This window comes from Pristis pectinata, chromosome 15, assembly GCF_009764475.1.
Source record: "Pristis pectinata isolate sPriPec2 chromosome 15, sPriPec2.1.pri, whole genome shotgun sequence".
NCBI classification, from domain to species: Eukaryota; Metazoa; Chordata; class Chondrichthyes; order Rhinopristiformes; family Pristidae; genus Pristis; species Pristis pectinata.
In genome coordinates, this window is record NC_067419.1 from 41,452,932 (window position 1) to 41,476,657 (window position 23,726).

The following is a 23,726-nucleotide window of genomic DNA, read 5'->3' on the forward strand; positions in this document are numbered from 1 at the left end:
TTCCCCCTTCTTACCTTAAATGCATGTCCTCTGTTACCTGGCATTTCTACTCTGGTAAAAAGATTCTGACTGTCTACCCTATCTATGCCTCTTATAATTTTATACAGTTCTATCAGGTCTCGCCTCAGCCTCAGACGCTCGAGAGAAAACACCCCAGGTTTGTCCAGCCTCTCCTTATAGCTCATACCCTCTAATCCGGGCAGAGTCCTGGTAAACCTCTTCCAAAGCCTCCACATCCTTTCTGTAATGGCGCAACTAAAATTACACGGAATACGCCAAGTGTGGCCTAGCCAAAGTTTTATACAGCTGCTACATGATTTCCTTATTCTTATCTCAATGCTCCAACCAATGAAGGCATGCATGCTGTCTCTCTTTCTTCTGAATTTCAAAGAGTAAAGGACCATTCTGTTCAACTATTCCTCATCATCGAACAACATCACTTCAGGAATCAATCTAGTCAATCATTGCTGTAATATCTCCAACGCAAGTATATCTTTCCTCAAATGAGGAGACTAAAACCATAGAGAGTACTCCTAGTGCAGTCTCACAAAAGCTGGGTACAGTTGCAGCAAGACTTTCCTACTTTTGCACTCCATTTCATTCCAGCGCAAACAGTCACTGGATAGCGAATCAACTACCACGGATTACACCATGGCAGAATATCTACCATCAGAGAGCGGGAAGCTTTGGAATTCTCTGCCTCAGAAAACTGAGATACTGGAAATGAAGATGCACAAGTTTGTAGGCTGGAGAGGATTCCAGAGAAGATGGTAGCGATCAAGAAGCAATCTGAAAACAAGGATTTTAAAATCAAGATATTGTCAGAAATATATCAAGATGTTGACAGCTCTGACCTGTAAAAGGCAATGAAATAAAGAAGTTTCTTGTTCCATCTGCTTAGAGTCAAAATCCATTAACCCAATCTGAGGACCCTTTTGTAAGTTTGTAAGCAAGCGCATGGGATTAAATAAATTGTTTAAGCTGCATCTCTAAACTATGAAGAGTGACTAAAAGGTTTTTATTTGTCCCTTTTTACCCATTAACTGGAGCTTGTTTTATATTTTAATGGATTCCATGTGACTGGCTGCAGCACTCTCTTTAATAACACTCTTCCTTATACTTTGTCAAAACAAGTGCTCAGAAATTAGATTTCACCCTCATCTGGTGCATTAAAACGGGAAATGCGACCAGGAAACCACCCCCACAACAAAAATTACAAAATTGGAAAGCTTTCTTTTAAAAAACTGTGAGGGTGGTTTTCACCGATTCCTGCATTAAAATGCAATCTGGGCAGTCCCCAATGGCAGCTCCATGCAGCCACTGGGAATCACAGAAAATACATCTCAAAAATAAAGATATCTCTGCATGGCAGTCAAAGCACAACAGTGTAAAAGACTGCTATGGAAGTGAAGTAAAATAAGAAGGGAGGTGTGTCTACACACACAACCCCATGCACAAATCTGCCTTTATGCTAAATTTGCACATAGAAATGTCAGTATGCACTGCATCTGCTGGGCAAAGTTGTCTAATGTAAGTGCAAGAGGCAGAAATCAAAAAGCAGGTATCTCATCATCTCATAATCCACGACTTCCTTATCGGGAGACCACAGTCAGTGCGGATCGGTAGTAACATCTCCTCCTCGTTGCCAATTAACACAGGCCCACTGCTCAACTCTCTCTACACTCATGACTGTGTGGCTAGGCACAGATCAAACACCATCTATAACTTTGCTGATGACACCACTGTTATTGGCAGAATCTCAGATGGTGACGAGGAGGCATACGGGAGTGAGATGTATCGGCTGGTTGAGTGGTGTCGCAACAACAACCTCGCACAACATCAGCAAGACCAAGGAATTGATTGTGGACTTCAGGAAGGGGAAGTCTGGAGAACACACACCAGTACTCATTGAGAGGTCAGCAGCGAAAAGGGTGAGCAGCTTCAAGTTCCTGGGCGTCAACGTCTCAAAGGATCTCTATCCTGGGCCCTATCATTGATCTCCATCATTGATGCAATCATGAAGATGGCATGCCAGCGGCTCTACTTCATTAGGAGTTTGAGGAGATTTGGTACAGCGCCAAAGACTCTTGCAAATTCCTACAGATGTATGATGGAGAGCCATCTGACTGGTTGCATCACCGCCTGATATGGAGGCTTCAATGCGCAGGATCGAAAGAGGCTGCAGAGGGTTGTATACTCAGCTGTCAGAGTATCCTTGGTACTTAACGTGAGCACATTTATTTGATGGTACACCTTTAGGCGGTGAATGGGGTGTCAATCATGCGGGCTGCTTTGCCATGGGTGGTGTTAGCATCCTGTGCACTGATCAGATGGGAGAGCATCCCACCACTATTTTGATTTCTGCCTTGTGGAAAATGGAAAGATTTGGGAGGTCAGGATGTGAGTCATTCACTGCAGAATACTCAACCTCTGTCCTGCTCTTACAGCTGCACTATTTATGTGACTGTTCAGTTAAGCTTTTGGACAGCAGTTGAATTTGATGATGGTAAATGCCGTTGAATGTCAAGAAGAGGGTGGTTAGACTTACTCTTTACACAGACCCATGTATCTCAGATTACCCTGCTGGCAGAGATAAGATGAATGGTCACAGTCTTTTTTCCAGGGCAGGGGAGCCTAAAATTAGGGAGCACAGATTTAAGGTGATACTCTGTGCGTGTGCTTGTGTGTTTCACCTTGCAGAGTCAGGTGTTGGAGCGGGATTTGGGGCGGGAGCTTTGGATATAGCTGAGTCTCTGTGCGTGTGCTTGAGAGTTTCACCTTGCAAGAGTCTAACAGAGGCAAATTTGCAAATTGTTAATAGTTGATTGGCTACTTAACAGCAGCGAATGAAAGGACAGTGGATATATGTGGAGCGGCCATTGTTGAGGTGGGGGAGGGTTAGGGTGGAGCACTTGTGGTGACGTGGTGGTGGTGGCAGTGGGGGCGGCAGCGGCGGTGGTGATGATGGTAAGTTTCTTTCTTTCTTTGAATTTTCCTTTAGTGCCAGGTTAGAGTAGTTAGAATGGCTCCAGGGTCAGTGGTGTGTTCATCTTGTGAGATGTAGCTTCAGTCTCCCTGATAACTACATCTGCACGAGGTGCATCCAGCTGCAGCTCCTTACAAACCGTGTTGGGGAACTGGAGCTGCAGCTGGATGACCTTGGGCTCCTACGGGATAACGAGGAGTACATAGATAGGAGCTACAGGGAGGCAGTCACTCTGAAGCTGCAGGAGGCAGGTAGCTCGGTGACTGGCAGAAGGAGGGAGAATAGTCAGGTAGTGCAGAGCGCCCCTGTGGCCTTCGTGTCATCGGCAAACTTACTAACCCAGCCTTCCACATCTTCATCCAAGTCATTTATAAAAATCACAAAGAGCAGGGGTCCCAGAACAGATCCCCGTAGAACACCACTGATCACCAACCTCCAGGTGCATGGCACAGGCAGCAATCAGAGATTACTACCCTTGAGGTCCTGTTTTTCAGCTTCCTACCTAGCTCCCTATATTCCCTCTTCTGGACCTCATCTCTTTTCCTACCCATGTCATTGGTACCAATATGTACCATGACTTCCAGCTGTTCACCCTCCCCCTTCAGAATGCTGCGGACCCGATCCGAGACATCCCTGACCCTGGCACCCGGGAGGCTACATACCATCCAGGAGTCTCTTGCACGTCCACAGAACCTCCTGTTGCGGCCATTACAGAGATTTGGCTATCACAAGGGCAGGAATGGCTGCTGGGTATTCCAGGGTTAAGATGTTTCAAAAGGGACAGGGACGGAGGTAAAAGAGGTGGGGGAGTGGCTTTACTGATCAGGGACAGTATCACAGCTGAAAGAAAGGTCCTGGAGGAATCGTACACTGAGTCATTGTGGGTGGAAATCAGAAACAGGAAGGGAATGATCACTCTATTTGGAGTATTCTACAGACCCCCCAATAGCAGCAGAGACACTGAAGAGCAGATCAGGAGGCAGATTTTGGAAAGGTGCAGAAATAACAGGGTTGTTGGCATGGGTGATTTCAAGTTCCCTAATATTGATTGGCACCTCAGTGTAAAGGGGATAGATGGGGCAGAGTTTGTGAGGTGTGTCCAAGAAGGATTCCTCACACAGTATGTGGACAGGCCGACAAGAGGAGAGGCCATACTGGATCTGGTACTAGGCAATGACCCTGACCAGGTTTCAGATCTCTCGGTGGGAGAGCATTTTGGAGACAGTGACCATAACTCCTTGACCTTTACCATAGCCTTGGAAGGGATAGGAACAGATGATATGGGAAAGTATTTAATTGGGGGAGGGGGAATTATGATGCTATTAGGCAGGAACTTAGGAGCGTAAATTAGGAATGGATGTTCTTGGGGAAGTGCACAACAGAAATGTGGAGGTTGTTTAGGGAGTATTTACGTAGGGTTCTGGACAGGTTTGTCCCATTGAGGCAGGGTAAGGATGGTAAGAGTGGAGGAACCATGGTTGACAAGAGATGTAGAATATCTTGTCAAGAGGAAGAAAGAAGCTTACCTAAGGTTTAGAAAGCAAGGATCAGACAGGGCTCTGGAGAGTGCTTAAGAATGGACTTAGGAGAGCTAGAAGGGGGCATGAGAACGCCTTGGCGAGTAGGATTAAGGAAAACCCCAAGGTGTTCTACACCTATGTGAAGAATAGCAGGATGACAAGAGTGAGGGTAGGACCGATCAGGGATAAAAGAGGAAACATGTGCCTGGAGTTGGAAGAGGTAGGGGAGGTCCTTAATGAATACTTTGCTTCAGTATTCACCAGTGAGAGAGACCTTGACGTTTGTGAGGATGGCGTACGACAGGCTAATATGCTAGGGCATGTCGACGTCAGGAAAGAGGATATGCTGGAACTTTTGAAAAGCATTAGGATAGATAAGTCACCAGGGCTGTACGGGATATTTCCAAGGTTATTACGGGAAGCGAGGGAAGAGATTGCTGCGCCTTTGGCGATGATCTTTGCATCCCCACTGGCCACAGGAGTAGTACCAGATGATTGGAGGGTGGTAAATGTTGTTCCTTTGTTCAAGAAAGGGAGTAGGGATAACCCTGGGAATTAAAGGCCAGTGTGTCTTACTTCAGTGGTGGGAAAATTACTGGAGAAGATTCTTAAAGACATGATTTATGGGCATTTGGAGAAGCGTAGGCTGATTAGGGACAGTCAGCATGACTTTGAGAGGGGCAGGTCATAGCTCACAGCTCACGGGCCTGACTGAATTCTTTGAGGATGCAACAAAGCACATTGATGAAGGTAGAGCAGTGGATGTGGTGTACATGGATTTTAGTAAGGCGTTTGATAAGATGGAAGGCTCATTCAAAAAGTCAGGAAGCATGGGATCCGGGGAAACTTGGCTCTATGGATTCAGAATTGGTTCACCCATAGAAGACAGAGGGTGGTTGTAGATGGAGCATATTCTGCCTGGAGGTTGGTGACCAGTGGTGTTCTGCAGGGATCTGTTCTGGGACCCCTGCTCTTTGTGATTTTTATAAGTGACTTGGATGAGGATGTGGAAGGCTGGGTTAGTAAGTTTGCAGATGACACGAAGGTTGATGGTGTTGTGGATAGTGTGGAAGGTTGCTGTAGGTTACAACAGGACATTGATAGGATGCAGAGCTGGGCTGAGAAGTGGCAGATGGAGTTCAATATGGAAAAGTGTTAAGTGATACACTTCGGAAAATCGAATTTGAAGGCAGAATACAATGTTAATGGCAGGACTCTTAGCAGTGCGGAAGAACAGAGAGATCTTGGGGTCCACGTTCATAGATCCCTCAAGGTTGCCGCGCAGGTTGATAGGGTTGTTAAGAAGGCATATAGTGTGTTAGCCTTTATATATGGGGGTATTGAGTTCAAGAGCCACGAGGTAATGTTGCAGCTCTTTTAAACTCTGGTTAGACCACACTTGGAGTATTGTGTTCGGTTCTGGTCGCCTCGTTACAGGAAGGATGTGGAAGCTTTAGAGAGGGTGCAGAGGAGATTTACCAGGATGCTGCCCGGATTTGAGAGCATGTTTTATGAGGATAGGTTGAGCGAACTAGGGCTTTTGTCTTTGGAGCGAAGGAGGATGAGAGGTGACTTGATAGAGATGTACAAGATGATAAGAAGTATAGATCAAGTGGACAGTCAGAGACTTTTTCCCAGGAACAAAATGGCTGACACGAGGGGGCATAATTTTAAGGTGATTGGAGGAAGGTATAGGGGGGATGTCAGAGGTACTTTTTTTTTACACAGAGAGTGGTGGGTGCTTGGATTGCACTGCCAGCAGAGGTTGTGGGGGCAGATACATTAGGGACATTTAAGAGACTCTTAGATAGACACATGAATGATAGAGAAATGGATGGTATGTGGGAGGGAAGGGTTAGATAGATCTTAGAGCAGGATAAAATGTTGGCACAACATCGTGGACCGAAGGGCCTGTACTGTGCTGTAGTGTTCTATGTTCTTAAGGTGAGAGGGGAAAGATTTAAAGGGGGCCTGGGAGACAAGTTTTCCACATAGAGGGTGGTGGGTATATGGAATGAACTGCCAGTGGAAGTGGTGGAGGTGGGTATAATTACAACACTTAAAAGACATAAAGACAGGTACATGAATAGGCAAGGTTTAAGAGGGATATGGGCCAAACACAGGCAACTGGGACTAGCTCAGGTAGGCAATTTGGTTGGCATGGATGAATTGGGCCTGTTTCTGTGCTATATAACTCTACGACTCTACTTTGTACCTGCAAGTTAATGCCACTCAGAATATGGTTTAATTCCTCTCAAGTCATTTGTCTGAGTGTTTAATGACGAACACTTTCAGCCTGTCAAATGTGCCTCACTTCCTATCTAAGTGGCTCCTTTAAGCTCATCTTTAGATCCACTTCAGCCACATCTTCACTTACTTTCCCTAACTCTTCTGCTGCTTGTCATGTATTTCTTCTGCTGTAAATGTCCCCAGGCATTTCACAAATTAAAGCCTCTGAATACAAAGTTTTGTCTGAACTCAGGAAATATGTGAGTTTAATCACACTCAGAAGCATTCAATATGAATTATTTCTACGTAATTTACGCGGTCAGGTGGACCATGAATTCCTGAATCCTGTCACCTTTCTCAGCCCCAATCCATCCCAAGGCACTTTGCAGCCAGCTATGTATTTTTGAAATGTATTCACTGACGTAATGTAAAAAAATATAGCAGACAATCTACACTTGGCAAGCGCAAACAAATAACAATGAGCAAATAATCTGTTTTACTAATCCACAGACAGCAATAAATATTGGCCAGGACACCAAGAATAATTCAACTCCTTGTTTTCAACGTAATGCAGTGGGCAGACAAAGACTCCGTTTAACATCACTCTGACAACACAGCAATCCTTCAGACTATAAAAAGCAAATAAAGCTGCAAAGATGAAAATCTGAAACAAAAGCAGAAAAATGCTGGAGATACTCAAACGTTTCTCTCTACAGATGCCGCCTGACCTGCTGAGTAATTCCAACATTTTGCTGTTTTAAACTCTCAGACTAGATTTTTGTACTTGGGTCTCTGGAGGAAACTTGAACCCACAAATTCCCAAGTGCAGTAGCTCTGTGCTTCATTTCCTCAGTTGTCAAACCTGAACAACTCATCCACATGAACAGAATCTGGTCCTTTCTCTGCTTTTGAAATCTTCTGTAGAGTCATCTCAGCTCTCTAGAGCTATTGTATTTACATCACACTGGATGCCAATGCACCAACATATCCACAGATACAGGGCTGACCATCTGATACAAGTCCAATAGGAAACACCTCAGATCGGGTGTGGTCGGCTCTTTATAAATAACTGTACTAAGGCTCAGTGCTTTATTTAGAGCCTGGGTATCTGACCCAAGCCTAATGGGACCCAAATATATATGGGCCAGGTTTGGGTCAGATATTCAAAGAAGTCCTCAGGCTCAAATTAGGTTTGAACTTCAGCTTCCAGCAGCTATCTCCTGTGAGCCTTCCCCATGCCCCCTGTCACTACATACTCTAGATGAGGCTGAGCTAAGGCTTTGCAGACAGGCAGGTGGGAGGTTAGAAGAATGGCAGGGTGTCCTCAATGAAACAGGGAAGATTCCGAAAGGGGTTGACAGGGGAGAGACCATTTCCTTGGGCTGGAGAAGCTCGAAGAGGAGGATAAGTAGATTCAGGATAAGGGATCAGACTTTTAGAACAAAGTTCAACAGCCCAGGGAAGAGTGGATGCTCAGCTGGACTATATTCTAAACTGAGGTGTGTAGACTTTTACTCAGTAAAGAACTCAAAAGATAAAAGGACCGGGGGGAGAAAAAGGACAGAGGTTGTTGATGGCCATGGCTTGACTGAAAGGAGAAGCATGGACTGGTTTCTGCTTCATTTTCTTACATTCTCAGAATGGCCGGCAACAACCTGCTGCAGGAACTCAGCGGGTCGAGCAGCAGCTGTTGCTTCCTGTCTTGTGTTTAATTGGTCTGTGAATGCATCTTATCATTTTCAAATAACATTTAGGATTAAACCTCATTCTTTGCGTCAAGTTGAAGTGTTTTTTATTTCACAATTATAAGTTACTAGAGAAAGTGGAATCAGTATGTCAGTAAGCATTAGCATTACATGGTAGCAACCACACTTTGTAAAAGGTCTGTGCAGTTCCTATCTGAGTGCAGATCAAACATATAAACTGCAGTCCCAATTTCTTCATCGAGAGGTAACTGAACGTGTAATGCTAGGAGTGCAGGGCCTTCCATCTTTCCTCATCAGTAGCAAATCACCATCCAATGTGGACTTAGCGCCAGTGGTATTGACATCAGCCCTTTGAACCAGGTTTCAGGCTGGCAAATGGCTTGCTGTTCTTCAGGGAGCCAGAGAGCTCGTTGAGGAAGGAGAGAAAGTGGGAATCCTTCTCCGACTTCCTGGAGTCGAAGATCACCACGATGGTGAACTGCGGTTCGGGGCGCGTGAGGAAGTAGGTGCTCTGGACTTTGTCGTCATAGAAGTGGACCACTTTGTCCAAAGTGTTCAGCTCCGTCGCACGGTCTGTCATGATCATGATCACATTGGGCCAATGAATCAAAGGCCGATCACTGGGCAGGGAGACCACTGCCGGGTACTGATCCACGCCCTTGGGGGCTTCCCTGTATGAGTGCGGGTGGTGGTAGCCGTGCCCCTGGAAGGTCTCCGAGCCCCGATTGTCGAAGATCAGGGAGACGTTCTGGGCGTCGTACTTGCGGATGAAGCTGGAGATCTTGCCGCAGTAGTCGGGGTTGGTCTTGGCGGTCAGAGCCTTCATCTCCGACGGGGTGGTCTGGCGGCTCAGCGCCTCGTGGAAATAGAAGCTGAACTTGGCCAGGAGGGCGTTCTTCAGCCTGGCCAGCCACTGGAAGAGGTGCGGTGGCTGGAGGGCCTTTTGGGTCTGCCCCCCGAACAGGTGCTTTCTGGTCTCTCTCTGCTTCTCGAACATCTGGCCCCAGGTCTGCAGCTTGGAGTGGGCACCGTGCAGGTTGAGCAGAGAGGGGAGGAACTTCCATTCGCTGATCTCAGCCTGAGCCTTCAGCAGCTGAGTCAGCACATCCACCTCCAGCTGGAAGCTGCTTTCCAAAGGGCTCAGGATCGGGTGATGGAACCTGAGGAAGTCAAAGCCAACACACATTAAACTCATCATGGTTTTGCTCTCCTCACTGTGTCCATCCCCTTCCATGAAACAAAGAACTGGACAAGCCAGATTTGCAAACTGCAGCAGCTCCACAAGATTTCCAAAACCCATGTTGTATTTGGCTACTCCCTCCGCTGTGAATGGGTCACTCTCCGATGTAAAGTCATCGACCCGAAAAGCTCACTGCTTCTCTCTCCACAGATGCTCCTGCATTTCCAGCACTTTTATTCCAGATTTCCATCATCTGCAGTGTTTTGCTTTTGGGTCACTATCAGTATTTGCCACAGCTCAGTTCTGGGAGCTTGCTGTGCACAAAATAGCCATGGCACTTCCTACATTACAATAGTGATAACGTTTCAAGTACTTCATGATTGTGAAGCACTTTGGGTTGTGAAAGGCAAGTCTTTCTCTATAAGGCAGTTCCAATCCCACTGCACAGACATCAACATAAATTTAGGGCTGATGCTTGGCTTTTAAATGAAATGTCCAATGGAGGACATGTCTTCAGGTGAATATTAAAGACCACAAGGTACTATATGAAAGACAGCAAGTAGTTCTCCATTAACCTAGCCAATAGTTATCCCTCAACCAACATCACTAAAATAGATCAACTGCGGGAGCTTGTTCTGTACAAAATGGTGAGTAATATTCCTGTACTCTAACACTGACTACATATTCTCTCCTCCCCGTGATATTCCACCTCTTACCACCTGTCTCACTCAACTGGATGAGACCTGGGTTACTGATGGCCGTTCAGCTCACAAACTCCATCTTTGTGCCTATGTCTCTGAAGTGAGACTTCAATGCACAAACAACTGATTCATAAGCAAGCATCACCATGAAGCCATGGTGAAGGGAGAAAAAGAATTCACAAAATGCTTTAACGTGAGAGTCACTTCATACATCTGGAAGGAACAATCATTGTACAACACTATGGCAGCATTGAAATAAATGGCAGCATTGAAATTAACTGCTGCAGAGTTCAACAGATTTCTTTGACTTGGCCTGAATTTTCAAAGATATCAGTTTATCTTCAGGAACATTATGTCTCATAATGGCTTAAGAATGGTGCTCTGAAAGGTGAAAGCCTATCCTGTTCTGAGAATAGCGAAATATCGTCCAACATTTAAGCTCATCTTTCAGATACCATCACACCAGGATCTGTGATCATAATGGATTACTGCTTGGTATAATATAATTCAAGTACTGCATGTGTGCATTAAACAAGCGTCATTGGATAATCTCCACCATTCAAGACTGGCATCTCTATCAGGCAAATGTTTTTTTAAAAAATTAGCAGAAGATTAAATGGCAAATCCAATAAAAGGATAAACTGCAATCAGAATTTGCAGAGAAGATTTGGGAAGTATTAGAGTTTGCAAGCTCTCAGTCTGTGGACTAAGTACTGTTTAAAAGCAGTGAAGGTTTCTGCCTCAACCACACTTTCAGACAGTGAGGACGAGATTGGCAACATCCCCAAGGGTGAATCTAATCTTTCTACTGACTACCTTCCATCCATGCTCCCTAATTGTTTATCTTTCCAAGGGAAATAGACCCCTCCTATCCATTCTATCTAATCACCTCAATCTTACCTAACTCGATCAAGTCACTCTTCCAAAGAAAAAAGGTCCATCGTGGCTAATCCTTGCTCATAACTAACCTGCTCCACACTAGGAAACATCATTTTATTTCTCCAGAGCCCATGCTGGTAGATTCAACATATTATAAGTTTGCTCTGTGTAAGTGCCATAGAGTCATAACGGATACAGGCCCTTCGGCCCAACCAGTCCCTGCTGACCATGTCATCCACCCAGCTCATCCCAACTTCCTGCGTTCGGCCCATATCCCTCCAAGCCCCGTCCCTCCATGTACCAATCCAAGTGCTTCTTAAATGATTCTATTGTACCTGCCTCAACCACTTCCTCTGGCAGCTCATTCCATATACTCACCACTCTCTGGGTGAAAAAATTGCCCCTCAGGTCCCTTTTAAATCTTTCCCTGCTCACCCTAAATCTATGGCCCCTAGTTTTGGCCTCTCCTACCCTGGGGAAAAGACCTACCATCCACCTTATCTATGCCCCTCATGATTTTATAAACCTCTTTAAGATCACCCCTCATTCTCCTATGTTCCAAGGAATAAAGACCTAGCCTCTCCCTATAACTCAGGCCGTCTAGTCCTGGCAACATCCTCATAAATCTTTTCTGCACTCTTTCCAGTTTAATCACATCTTTCCTACAACAGAATGACCAAAACTGTACACAGTACTCCAAGTGCGGCCTCACCAACGACTTATACAACTGCAACATAATGTCCCAACTCCTATACTCAATGCCCTGACTTATGAAGGCCAGTGTGTTAAACACCTTTTTCACCACTGTCTACCTGTGACGTCATTTTCAACAAACTATGCACTTATATTCCTAAGTCCCTCTGTTCCAATACACTCCCTAGTCCCCCTGTTTCAATCCACTCCCTGGTCCCCTACCATTCATAATATAAGTCCTATGCTGGCCTATTAGTTTATATTTGAAACATCAGGGCATAAGGCTAAGGCCATGGTTTGTCCAATCTGAAACACCCTTGAGAAGGTCAAAACTGGGACAAGCTTCTCTGCAGTGTTGACTACACATCATTGATTAGGACTTCCACTGACCTGGAGCTGTACTTCTGCAGGATCAATTCCAGTGTGTGCACCAGCTCCACGGAATGGATAGACTTCTGCGTGCTGAGGGAGTACATCTTCTCGTAGAACTCTGCAATCTCCATTCGGGCCTGGATGAAATCACAGAGCTGCTCAGAGAGATGGCAGAGAAGCTCTTCCAGGTGGGAGGAGTTGCCAGCCGCCGAGCTCTTCCCAGCAGCAACCAGCTTGCGCAGTTCATTCTGGAGGGACGTGTAAATGGTCCGAATGGAATCCTTCCGACTGAAGAATGACTGCCCACCTGCCAATTCAGAGATTGCACGAGTGAGCAAATAAAGTATCTCAAGAACTGCATTGAACTGACAGCACAGAAACAGGCCATTCATCAGGTCTTTTACTGGCATCTATTCCACACCAAAACCCCACCTGAACTTGCCTTACCCCGTAAACCTATCCTTTTATTCCTTTCTTGTATCTCAAGGTTCTCCTAATAAACTTCATTCTCTATGACTTAACGGGTCCGTGCCTTAATGAGATCTACAATCTCACCATTTTCATTTCCCCCTGAACTCACTGGTGACCAACTTATAGATAGATGGTGGCACAGTGGCACAGCTAGTAGGGTTGCCGCTGTGATACAGGTTCAATCCTGACCTCCGGCGCTGTCTGTATGTGCTCTCTGTGACTACCTGTTTGCTCAGGATTCCTCCTACATCCCAAAAGTGTGCAGGGTTAACGGGACTCTGTAAACTGTCTCTTGTGTGGGTGAGTGATAGAATCTGGGGAGGGTAATTGATGGGAAAAAGGGGAGACTAAAATGGGACAGTTAGTGCAGACTCAATGGGCTGAATGGCCTGTTTCCACGCTGTATCTCTCTATATTGATGGCCCCCTAGTCTAGACCTCAAATATAACTGAAAACATTTTCTCCAAATCCACCTGGTCAAAGCCTTTCATAATCTTTAAGGCTTCAGTCTAATCACCCCTCAGTCTCCTCTCGAGGGTCCCAATCTATTCAGCCTTCCCTGATTGGTATATGCACCCAATTCTAGCATTCAAAAACATTAAAATTCTAACTGTCTTCTAACAGTTCTAACAAAAATAAACTAACTTTAACTTTATGGCTTAATCTAAACTTGAATTCAAATGAAGTTAATTAAATAAATCTGGAATAGAAAACTAGGATCAGTATTAATGATCGTTAAATAATTATTTGCTATAATAGCCTGTCTGGCTTCCTAATGTTCTTTAGGGAAGAAAATCTGCTGTTCTTATGGTAATTCCAGAGACTAGAGAAATGAGGTCGAGTCTTAGCTGCCCCTGAAGTTTCAATACAAGGGGTTGGTCATTCGGGATAGAGAAAAGAAGGAATTTCTTAACCCAGAAAGATTGTGAGACTTTGGAATTCTCAAACCAATAGGGCTGTGAAGACTCAGTCACTGAGAATATCAAGACAGGGATCAATAGATTTTCAGAAAATAAGGGAATCAATAAGGGATGCGGGGTTAGTGCAGGAAAGTGTCACTGAGGTAAAAAAATCAACCTTGATCTTATTGAACGGTGGAGTTGTCACAAGGGGATGAACGGCCCCATTTCTTATCTTCTTATCCCTGAGCTATACTGAGCTGGTGAGTTGCAGTTTATTTCCCTGTGATCTGATGGCAGAAGAAATTTCTTTACATGTGCAGGCGAATGTGAAACTCAAACAGGCACACACAAATATATACATCTCTACATGTGAATAAACACACACACGCATGCATACAGCCACAACAAAATCACATATAACCTTACCTCCCTACCCCATTCCACATTCAATCAACACTTCTTTTTATTCCCATTCTCCGCGCCCTCTGACCCTTTTCCACAACATACCTCATTCCCCAAAATCCAGACCAGGAATCCCTCACCCTTCTCCCCAAACAGCCACCAAGCAACTTTCCCTATTCCCTATCTATCTCCTGCTCACCTCCCTTTTCCAATGGCACTCCGCAACCTCCCTCAGTCATCTCTCCCCTTCCTCTCTCTCCCTCCTCTCCTCTCCTCCCCTCCCCTCCCAACCCACCCCCTCCTGCTAGAACCCCCCACCCTTCACCCTCTGCCCACCCAAACCCCAATCCCCTCCCTCCCTCCCCACCCCTAACCCTCCATCCCTCCTTCCCTCCCCCTCAACCCCTCCCTCCCTCCGCACCCCACTCCCCCCAGCCTCTCAATCCCCACCCTCCCCCACCCCTCCCTACCTAGCCCCACCCACTCCCTCCCTACCTCCCCTACCCTCCCTCCCCCCACCTTCTCACTCCCTACCACCCCCCGCCCTCTCTACCTCCCTACCTTCCCCTCCCTCCCAACCTCCCCCCGCCCTCTCCCCTGCTCCCTCCCCCCCCTCCCCCCTCCCCCCCTCCCCCCTCTCCTCCCTCCTCTCCCCCTCCCCCCCCCTCCCCCCTCCCCCCCCTCCCCTCCCCCCTCCCTCCCCCCTCCCTCCCCTCCCCCTCCCTCCCCCCTCCCTCCCCTCCCCCCCTCCCCCCTCCATCCCCTCCCCCCCCCCCTCTCTCCCTCCCCCTCCCCCTCTCTCCCTCCCCCTCCCCCTCTCCCCCCCTCCCCCTCTCTCCCTCCCCTCTCTCCCTCCCCTCTCCCCCCTCCCCTCTCTCCCTCCCTCCCCTCTCTCCCCCTCTCTCCCTCCCTCCCCTCTCTCCCCCTCCCTCCCTCCCCTCTCTCCCCCTCCCTCCCTCCCCTCTCTCCCCTCCCTCCCTCTCCCTCCCTCCCCCTCCCTCCCCTCTCTCCCCCTCCCTCCCTCCCCCTCCCTCCCTCCCCTCTCTCCCCCTCCCTCCCTCCCCCTCCCTCTCCCTCCCTCCCCTCTCTCCCCCTCCCTCCCTCCCCTCTCTCCCCCTCCCTCCCTCCCCTCTCTCCCCCTCCCTCCCTCCCCCTCCCTCCCTCCCCTCTCTCCCCCTCCCTCCCTCCCCTCTCTCCCCCTCCCTCCCCCCCCTCTCCCCCTCCCTCCCCCCCTCTCCCCCTCCCCCCTCTCCCCCTCCCCCCCTCTCCCTCCCCCCTCCCTCCCCCCCCCTCCCCCCCTCCCTCCCCCCCCCTCCCCCCTCTCCTCCCCCCTCCCCCCCCTCCCTCCCCCTCCCCCCTCTCCTCCCCCCTCCCCCCCCTCCCCCCCCCCCCCCCTCCCTCCCCCCTCCCCCCCACCCTCCCTCCTCTCCCCCCCTCCCTCCCTCCTCTCCCCCCCTCCCTCCCTCCCCTCCCCTCCCCCCCTCCCTCCCCTCCCCTCCCCCCCTCCCCTCCCCCCCTCCCCTCCCCTCCCCTCCCCCCCTCCCTCCCCTCTCTCCCCCTCCCTCCCTCCCCTCTCTCCCCTCTCTCCCCCTCCCTCCCTCCCCTCTCCCCCTCCCTCCCTCCCCTCTCCCCCTCCCTCCCCTCTCCCCTCCCTCCCCTCCCTCCCCCCTCCTCTCCCCCCTCCCTCCTCTCCCCCCCTCCCCCCCTCCCTCCTCTCCCCCCCTCCCCCCCTCCCTCCCTCCTCTCCCCCCTCCCTCCCCCTCCCCTCCCCCCCTCCCCTCCCCTCCCCCCCTCCCTCCTCTCCCTCCCTCCCTCCCCTCTCTCCCCCTCCCTCCCTCCCCTCTCTCCCCCTCCCTCCCTCCCCTCTCCCCCTCCCTCCCCCCCCTCTCCCCCTCCCCCCCTCTCCCTCTCCCCCCTCTCCCCTCCCCTCCCCCCTCCCCCCTCTCCCCTCCCTCCCCCCTCCCCCTCCCCTCCCCTCCCCCCTCTCCCCTCCCCTCCCCCCTCTCCCCTCCCCTCCCCCCTCTCCCCTCTCCCCTCCCCTCCCCCCTCCCCCCTCTCCTCCCCCCTCTCCCTCTCCCCCTCCCCCCTCCCCCTCTCCCCTCCCCCCTCCCCCCTCTCCCCTCCCCTCCCCCCTCCCCCCTCTCCCCTCCCCTCCCCCCTCCCCCCTCCCCCCTCCCCCCTCTCCCCTCCCCTCCCCTCTCCCCTCTCCCTCCCCTCCCTCCTCCCTCCCCCTCCCCCCCTCCCTCCCCCTCCCCCTCCCCCCCTCCCTCCCCCTCCCCCTCCCCCCCTCCCTCCCCTCCCCCTCCCTCCCCTCCCCCCCTCCCTCCCCCTCCCCCCCTCCCTCCCCCTCCCCCTCCCCCCCTCCCTCCCCCTCCCCCCCTCCCTCCCCCTCCCCTCCCCCCTCCCCCCCTCCCTCCCCTCCTCCCTCCCCCCTCCCTCCCCTCTCTCCCCCTCCCTCCCTCCCCTCTCTCCCCCTCCCTCCCTCCCTCTCTCCCCCTCCCTCCCCCATCTCTTCCCCCTCCCGCCCCTCTCTCCCCCTCCCTCCCTCCCCTCTCTCCCCCCCCCTCCCTCTCCTCTCTCCCCCTCCCTCCCTCGCCTCTCTCCCCCTCCCTCCCTCCCCCTCCCTCCCTCCCCCTCCCTCTCCCTCCCCTTCCCCCTCCCTCCCTCCCTCCCCCTCCCCCTCCCTCCCTCCCTCCCCCTCCCTCCCTCCCTCCCCTCTCTCCCCCTCCCTCCCTCCCTCCCCTCTCTCCCCCTCCCTCCCTCCCTCCCTCCCCTCTCTCCCCCTCCCTCCCCTCTCTCCCCCTCCCTCCCTCCCTCCCCTCTCTCCCCTTCCCTCTCCCTCCCCCTCTCTCACTGACCCCCTCCCTCCCTCCCTCCCCTCTCTCCCCCTCCCTCCCTCCCTCCCCTCTCTCCCCCTCCCTCCCTCCCCTCTCTGCCCTTCTCCCTCCCCTCTCTCCCCGCCTCCCACCCCTCTCTCCCCTCCCTCCCCTCTCTCCCCCTCCCTCCCCTCTCTGCCCTTCTCCCTCCCCTCTCTACCCCTCTCTCCCCCTCCCTCCCTCCCCTCTCTCCCTCCTCTCTCCCCTCTCTCCCTCCTCTCTCCCCTCTCTCCCTCCTCTCTCCCCTCTCTCCCTCCTCTCTCCCCCATCCTCTTCCTCCCCTCCTCCCCTCCCCCAAAACCCCCCTACACTCTCCCTCCTCACCCAGTTTCTGCCCCAGGAAGCCCATGCCCTGATAGGCCTTCTCGGCGGCCGCCAGGTGCCCGAGGGCGGCCAGCAGAGCGGCCCAGGTCGGGCCCGCGCTCTTGCTGCTCTCCTTCTCCCGCTCCACGTAGTCCTTGGCCCGGTCGTGCGAGAAGACGCCGAGCTGCGAGAAGAAGGTCTCCAGCACCGCCTGTTCCTGCGGCACCGGCGCCGGGCTCGGGGCCTCGGACTCGCTCATCCCGCCGCCGCCGCCGGGGAAGGAGGGAGAGAGGCGGTGGGGCTGCCGGGCGGGGCCGAGAGAAGGCGGCAGCGGCTGGACCCAGTGGCGGGGGGAGGCAGGGAGGACTGGGGAGGGGGGGTGGGAGGTATGGGGGAGAGATGGGGAGGGAGGGGAGGGGGGAGAGGTGGGGAGGGAGGGGAGAGGTGGGGAGGGAGGGGAGGGGAGGGGAGGGGGGAGAGGTGGGGAGGGAGGGGAGGGGGAGAGGTGGGGAGGGAGGGGAGGGGGAGAGGAGGGGAGGGGGGAGAGGTAGGGAGGGGAGGGGGGAGAGGTGGGGAGGGAGAGGTGGGGAGGGAGGGGGGGGAGAGGTGGGGAGGGAGGGGGGGGAGAGGTGGGGAGGGAGGGGGGGGAGAGGTGGGGAGGGAGGGGGGGGAGAGGTGGGGAGGGAGGGGGGGGAGAGGTGGGGAGGGAGGGGGGGGAGAGGTGGGGAGGGAGGGGGAGGGGAGGGGGGAGGTGGGGAGGGAGGGGGAGGGGAGGGGGGGAGGTAGGGAGGGGGAGAGGGAGGTAGGGAGGGGGAGAGGGAGGGGAGGGGGGGAGGTAGGGGAGGGGGGGAGGTAGGGAGGGGGAGAGGGAGGGGAGGGGGGGAGGTAGGGAGGGGGAGAGGGTGGGGAGGGGGAGAGGGAGGGGAGGGGGGAGGTAGGGAGGGGGAGAGGGTGGGGAGGGGGAGAGGGAGGGGGGTAGGGAGGGGAGGGTGGAGGTGGGGAGGGCGGTAGGGAGGGAGGGAGGGGGGGTAGGGAGGGAGGGAGGGAGGGGGAGGTGGGGGGGAGGTGGGGAGGGAGGGAGGGAGGGAGGGAGGGGGGGAGGTGGGAGAGGTGGGGAGGGAGGGGGGAGGTGGGGAGGTGGGGAGGGAGGGGAGGGGGAGAGGTGGGGAGGGAGGGGAGGGGGAGAGGTGGGGAGGGGGGGAGGGAGAGAGGTGGGGAGGGGGGGAGGGGGAGAGGTGGGGAGGGGGGAGGGAGGGGAGGGGGAGAGGTGGGGAGGGAGGGGAGGGGGAGAGGTGGTGAGGGAGGGAGGGAGGGGAGGGGGGAGAGGTAGGGAGGGAGGGAGGGGAGGGGGGAGAGGTGGGGAGGGAGGGAGGGGAGGGGGGAGAGGTAGGGAGGGAGGGGAGGGGGGAGAGGTGGGGAGGGGGAGGGGAGTGGGGGGGAGGGGGGGAGGGGAGTGGGGGGGAGGGGAGGGGAGTGGGGGGAGGGGGAGGGGAGTGGGGGGGAGGGGGAGTGGGGGGGGAGGGGGAGTGGGGAAGGCAGGGAGGACTGGGGAGGGAGGGAGGGAGGTATGGGGGAGAGGGGAGGGGGAGGGGAGTGGGGGAGGGGAGTTGGGAGGAGGGGTTAGGGGGGATTGGGGTAGGGGTTGTTGGGGGAGGTAGGTGGGAGGGGATGGGGAGGTAGGGGGAGGGGGCGGAGGAGGTAGTTGGGAGGAGGGGAGGTAGATGGAAGGGGAGGTGGGGGAGATGGGGAGATGGGGAGGGGGAGAGGGGTTGTGGGGGTCGGGGAGGGGGAGGAGAGGGTGTGTGGCAAGGGGGATGAGGGGTTCATTTGAAGTAGGGGAGGGGCAAAAGGGCAATAGGAAGGGAGGGGAGAAGGGGAAAGAAAGTTAACTAGTGCAGCAAGAGAAGTGGGGGGTAGGTGGATGGAAGAGGGGATAAGTTGAGGGGGTGAGAGGGCAAGAGGAGGGAGGGAGAGAGGCAAGCGGAGGGGATGGGCAGGAGGGGAGGGGAAAGTGGAGTGGGAAGGAAGGAGGGATGGGAAAGGGGTAAGGCAAGGGGGAAGAGGGAAAGGTGGGCAAGGCGAGCGAATGGTCAAAGACAGCGAGGGGAACGAAGGAGTGCAGAGGAGGAGGGGTGAGGGGCAGGGGAGGGGAGGAGAAGAGGGGTGTGAGGAAGATGGGGAGGAGGAGGAGGAAATGTGGAGGGGAGCGAGGAGGGAAGAGGGAGGAGTGGAAAGTGGAAGGAAGTGGAGAGCAGGAAGGGAGAGAGGGGAGGAAAGGGAAAAGGAGAGGGACGTATCCAGTTGAAAATACGATTAAGAGAACTGAACATGCTGCCACTTGTAAGAACAAAATAGCGGGAAGCCTTGGGAGACATCCAGGGATAGAACTGTTGATGTTTGGGATGTTGTCTACTTTGCAAAATTTCAACTCATGTCTCACCACATTTACCTCTTCTGCATTGCCCAGTAGATGCACATCTCTCCAACGATGTGAACAGGAAAACAAGTCCCAATTGTCCCAAATAAAGCCACAAATAAAGGAATAACTAATTGGTAGCATGGACATAGTGGGCTGAAGGGCCTATTTCTGTGCTGTACACCTCCATGACTTTAGTTCCAACATAAAGTCAAATATACCTCTCTTGCGAGTGATTAACAGTGCTTCATCCCATTCGTCCACTACCTTGGTGCTTGATTTTATAATTCCTTATGATATAAAAGAGGCTATTCAGTCCATCATGTCTATACCAGCCCTCAGAACAATCCCATCCCACCACTTATTTCCCTGTAACCTATCTTCTCTGAAATACCCATCAACTCACACTGCTCAGGGGTAATTTATAGCAGCCAATCTAACCTCCCAAACAGTCCGTTTTCAGGATGTGGGAGGAAACTGGAGCATTTGGGAAAATCCATACGGTCCAAACTCCACACAAACAGCACCAGAAGTCCGATTTGAATCTGGGTCTCTGGAGGTGTGAGGTACCAGCACTACCTGCTGCTCCATAGAGTCACCCATTAACATTGGTTACGCTTCAGTTTTTCATGTTTTTAGTCCTCTCCGTCTCTGACATGGCCCCTAGTTTTGACCTCCAACATAACTGAAACTAATGTTTCAGGTTGAAGATCCTTCATCTGCTCTACAATTGGCCAATGTGCTTTAGTGTCTTCTGTTTGATGACACATTTGATGAAATGTTTTCTGAAGTTATTGTAATAAATAAAAGAGAAATATGTGAACTCACAATATTGTTCTTTGCTCCAACTTCTGTGGTACCCACTAATTACAGAACGAAGGGCCCTCAATGTGCCCAGTCAGACAAGGATAGCCACAAAAGAGCAACAATCAGCTGGGGGATCTCATCTGGTGCAGGTTCTGATGGCCTGATGCAGGGTTTCGCCCCAAAACGTCGACAGTTCCTTTACCCACCACAGATACTCCTCAGCCCGCTGAGTTCCTCCAGCAGATTGTTTGTTGCTCCAGATTCCAGCATCTGTAGTGTCTTGTAACAACACACAAAGGAGCTGGAGGAACTCAGCAGGTCAGGCAACAGGTACGGAGGGAAATGAACAGTCGACATTTCAGGTAGAGACCCTTCATAAGATATCTTTATTAGTCACATGTACATCGAAACACACAGCGAAATGCATCTTTTTACATAGAGTGCTCAGAGGGCAGCCCGTAAGTGTCGCCACGCTTCCAGCGTCAACATAGCATGCCCACAACTTCCTCACCTGTACGACTTTTGGAATGTGGGAGGAAACCGGAGCACCCGGAGGAAACCCACGCAGACACGGGGAGAACATACAGACTGCTTGCAGACAGCAGCTAGAATTGAACCCGGGTCGCTGGCACTGTAATAGCGTTACACTAACCCATCAGGACTGGAAAGGTCTCGACCCTAAACGTTGACAATTAATTTCCCTCCATAGGTGCTGCCTGACCTGTTGCGTTCCCCCAGCTCCTTTGTGTGTTGCTCCAGATTTCCAGCCTCCTGCGTCAGCCTCAAAAGAGAACTAGGAAACCAATCCATGATTTGATATCAACTTTTGTTTCCAATGAAGAAATGTTAAAGATTGTCACAGAGTCATACAACAGGTCCTTGGGACCACAAATGCACATCCACCCACATTAACCCTGCACTCTTCCTTATATACTCCCCACATTTTCAACAACTCCCCCCAGATTCTACCAGTCAGCTACACACACTAGCAGCAATTTACAGTAGCCAATTAACCTACCAATCAGCACACCTTTAGGATGTGGGAAGAAACTGGAGCATCCAGAGGAGACCCACAAGCTCACGGGAAAAGCATGCAAACTCTACACAGACAGCACCCAAGGTCAGGATCGAACCCAGGTTGCTGGAGCTGTGAGGCAGCAAATCCACTAGGTGCATCACTGTGCCACCCAACATACAGGGAGTAAAGCCACTCGAGCTGAATATAGTGTTCCTGATTACATAAGCACTAGTTATTGCTATTGTGACCATGTATGTTAAGACTTGCACACAACTTTAAAACAGCTCGGACAGTTTCTCTGATCTGAAGCCACTCACAAGCAGGTCAACCTTCCTGATCAGGGGTCAGCCTTCGTTAATACCATCAACCTACATTAAGCAATTTTCTCATTGAAAAGCAAAAGCCACCAACTGATGGTTCTGTTTCCTCCAGTGCAGGCTTTGCCAAGTCCATTGTCTTCAATGTAATGGATATAATACATTTGATCTTAGGCTCACTGGGCTAAGAGGGCTAAAATTAAGAGTAACCACACTTGGAAGTGTACACAGCTTGCACCAATTATAATGAGTGTATATTCAGGCAAGGTGATTGATTTCCGTGGGATCCGAGGCCAGGGACATCCAATTGCTAAGAGGAAAATACATTGATATAACAAAGTACAAATTTTGTGTCTCATATTTTATTTGACATTTTGTGTTCAACCTTTAACTGGCACTTTATTTTATGGTGGAGTCTGATGTTTTGTTGCAGAAATATTCAGGAGTGAACAAGCTCATCGGCATTACTGATGTACAGTGCCTGTTGCAGTGAGATATGATATGATCCTGGGGCCTCTACTGGACAATGCAAATAATGTTTGTTTACAAGCCTTAGAATCAGCTTTAAGTTGTCTGCAAGTTACATAAAGACATCAGACCTGTCCTACTAGTTTTTTGATGTAAGGTTCAGGGGGGCAAAGAAGGGTCATGAATAATGGTTCTTAATGTTTTGTCATCAGTGTTTCTGAGATCAAATTGTCTACCTCATGGAACTGTTCAAAGCCTAAATGAGTTACATAAGGCCAAACCAACTATTATCATCATTTATCCAAGTATTTTGTAATCTAGTGTAGTTATGGTTCATCACATCTTCCATTTATCATACTCAATAGTAAATTTTTGCACAGGATTTTCTGTCTCCTGCATAAACTGAATAGTTCTTAATTCTAGACCCACTTTTCTGTAGCCAATGATTAATAGACAATATTAAGTCTTATCTAAAAGTAAAGTACTCAATTGTAAGATTTTTTAAAAACCATGTGTAGGATATGGATTTTGCTGATGGCTAGTATTTATTTCCCAATCCTAATTACTCTCGAGTCATTTTCATCAGCCACTGCTATACTTGTGGTTAAGTGCTGTTAAATACCATTTTATTTGTTCTTTGGATGTGGATGCTGCTGCTTCTCATTCCTAATCCCTAAAATGAGGCAGTGGTTGAGTCAGCTACATTGATTGGTCTGGAGTCACATATAGGGGACGATAAGGCAAGGATGAGAGATTTCCCTCCCCAAAAGACCAAACCAAATGAACTGTACTACAGTCTTGTTTTCTTTTTAGGATTTCTAGTATCAAGTTTTTAATTCCAGGGTTATCTAATTCATTAATTTAAATTCCCCCGTCACTGTGGTGGGATTTGAACTCATTCTTGGATCACCTGTTCAACCCACTAAATGCAAGTCCAGCAACTTAGTCAGTCTGGTAAAACTGAATGGTTTGGGAGGCACCTTCAAAGACTAAAGATGTCATAGCACAGAAAGAGGCCCTTCAGCCCACCCCGTCCATACTGACCATCGTACCTCTCTATACCAATCGCACTTTTCAGCCTTCTATGCAGTCCAGTGCTCACCAAGATACTTCTTAAATGTTCTGGCTCCAGCAACCACTCAGGAACCATGTTGCAGATTCCAACCATCCTTCTAAGTCTCTTACCCCTTACCTTAAACCTATGCCTCTGCTTTGAGCAGATGTTTCCTATTATCCACCTCATATATGCCCTTATAATTTTGTATACTGCCTAGTCTGCTCTTTAAAACTGACTTTTATCAAGTTTTTGATTTCTCACCTAATATTGCCCATGCAATCAGTGTAGGTTTGTTTTATAACACTATTGTGAAGGCCCTTGGGATATTTTGCTATGTTAAAGGCACAACAGAAATATGATAAAGAGAACAATATTATTTGACAAATCTTCAGCTTTTATTAAACAGCACCATCTGCACTGGGT

The 23,726-nt window shown here is 51.0% G+C and overlaps 1 protein-coding gene across 1 annotated transcript; it reads right to left on the reverse strand.

Moving 5' to 3' along the window:
- Positions 1-8,510: 8,510 nt before the first annotated feature.
- Positions 8,511-17,591, reverse strand: kics2 (KICSTOR subunit 2). The gene is made up of 3 exons (XM_052030050.1): positions 17,242-17,591; positions 12,285-12,573; positions 8,511-9,601 (listed from the first exon to the last, which is right to left on the reverse strand). The coding sequence occupies exons 1-3, from the start codon at positions 17,477-17,479 to the stop codon at positions 8,785-8,787; spliced, it is 1,344 nt and encodes a 447-aa protein (XP_051886010.1). The 5' UTR covers positions 17,480-17,591; the 3' UTR covers positions 8,511-8,784.
- Between the last annotated feature and the right edge of the window lie 6,135 nt (positions 17,592-23,726).

What these genes read in the sequence shown, in the direction of transcription:
- kics2 (XM_052030050.1), bottom strand. Translation starts at nt 17,479, where the DNA reads ATGAGCGAGTCCGAGGCCCCGAGCCCGGCGCCGGTGCCGCAGGAACAG. An exon ending in CTTCCTGGGGCAGAAACTGG is followed by an intron (nt 12,574 to 17,241) that starts GTGAGGAGGGAG and finishes CTGAATTGGCAG; the next exon opens with GTGGGCAGTCATTCTTCAGT. An exon ending in CTGCAGAAGTACAGCTCCAG is followed by an intron (nt 9,602 to 12,284) that starts GTCAGTGGAAGT and finishes TGACTTCCTCAG; the next exon opens with GTTCCATCACCCGATCCTGA.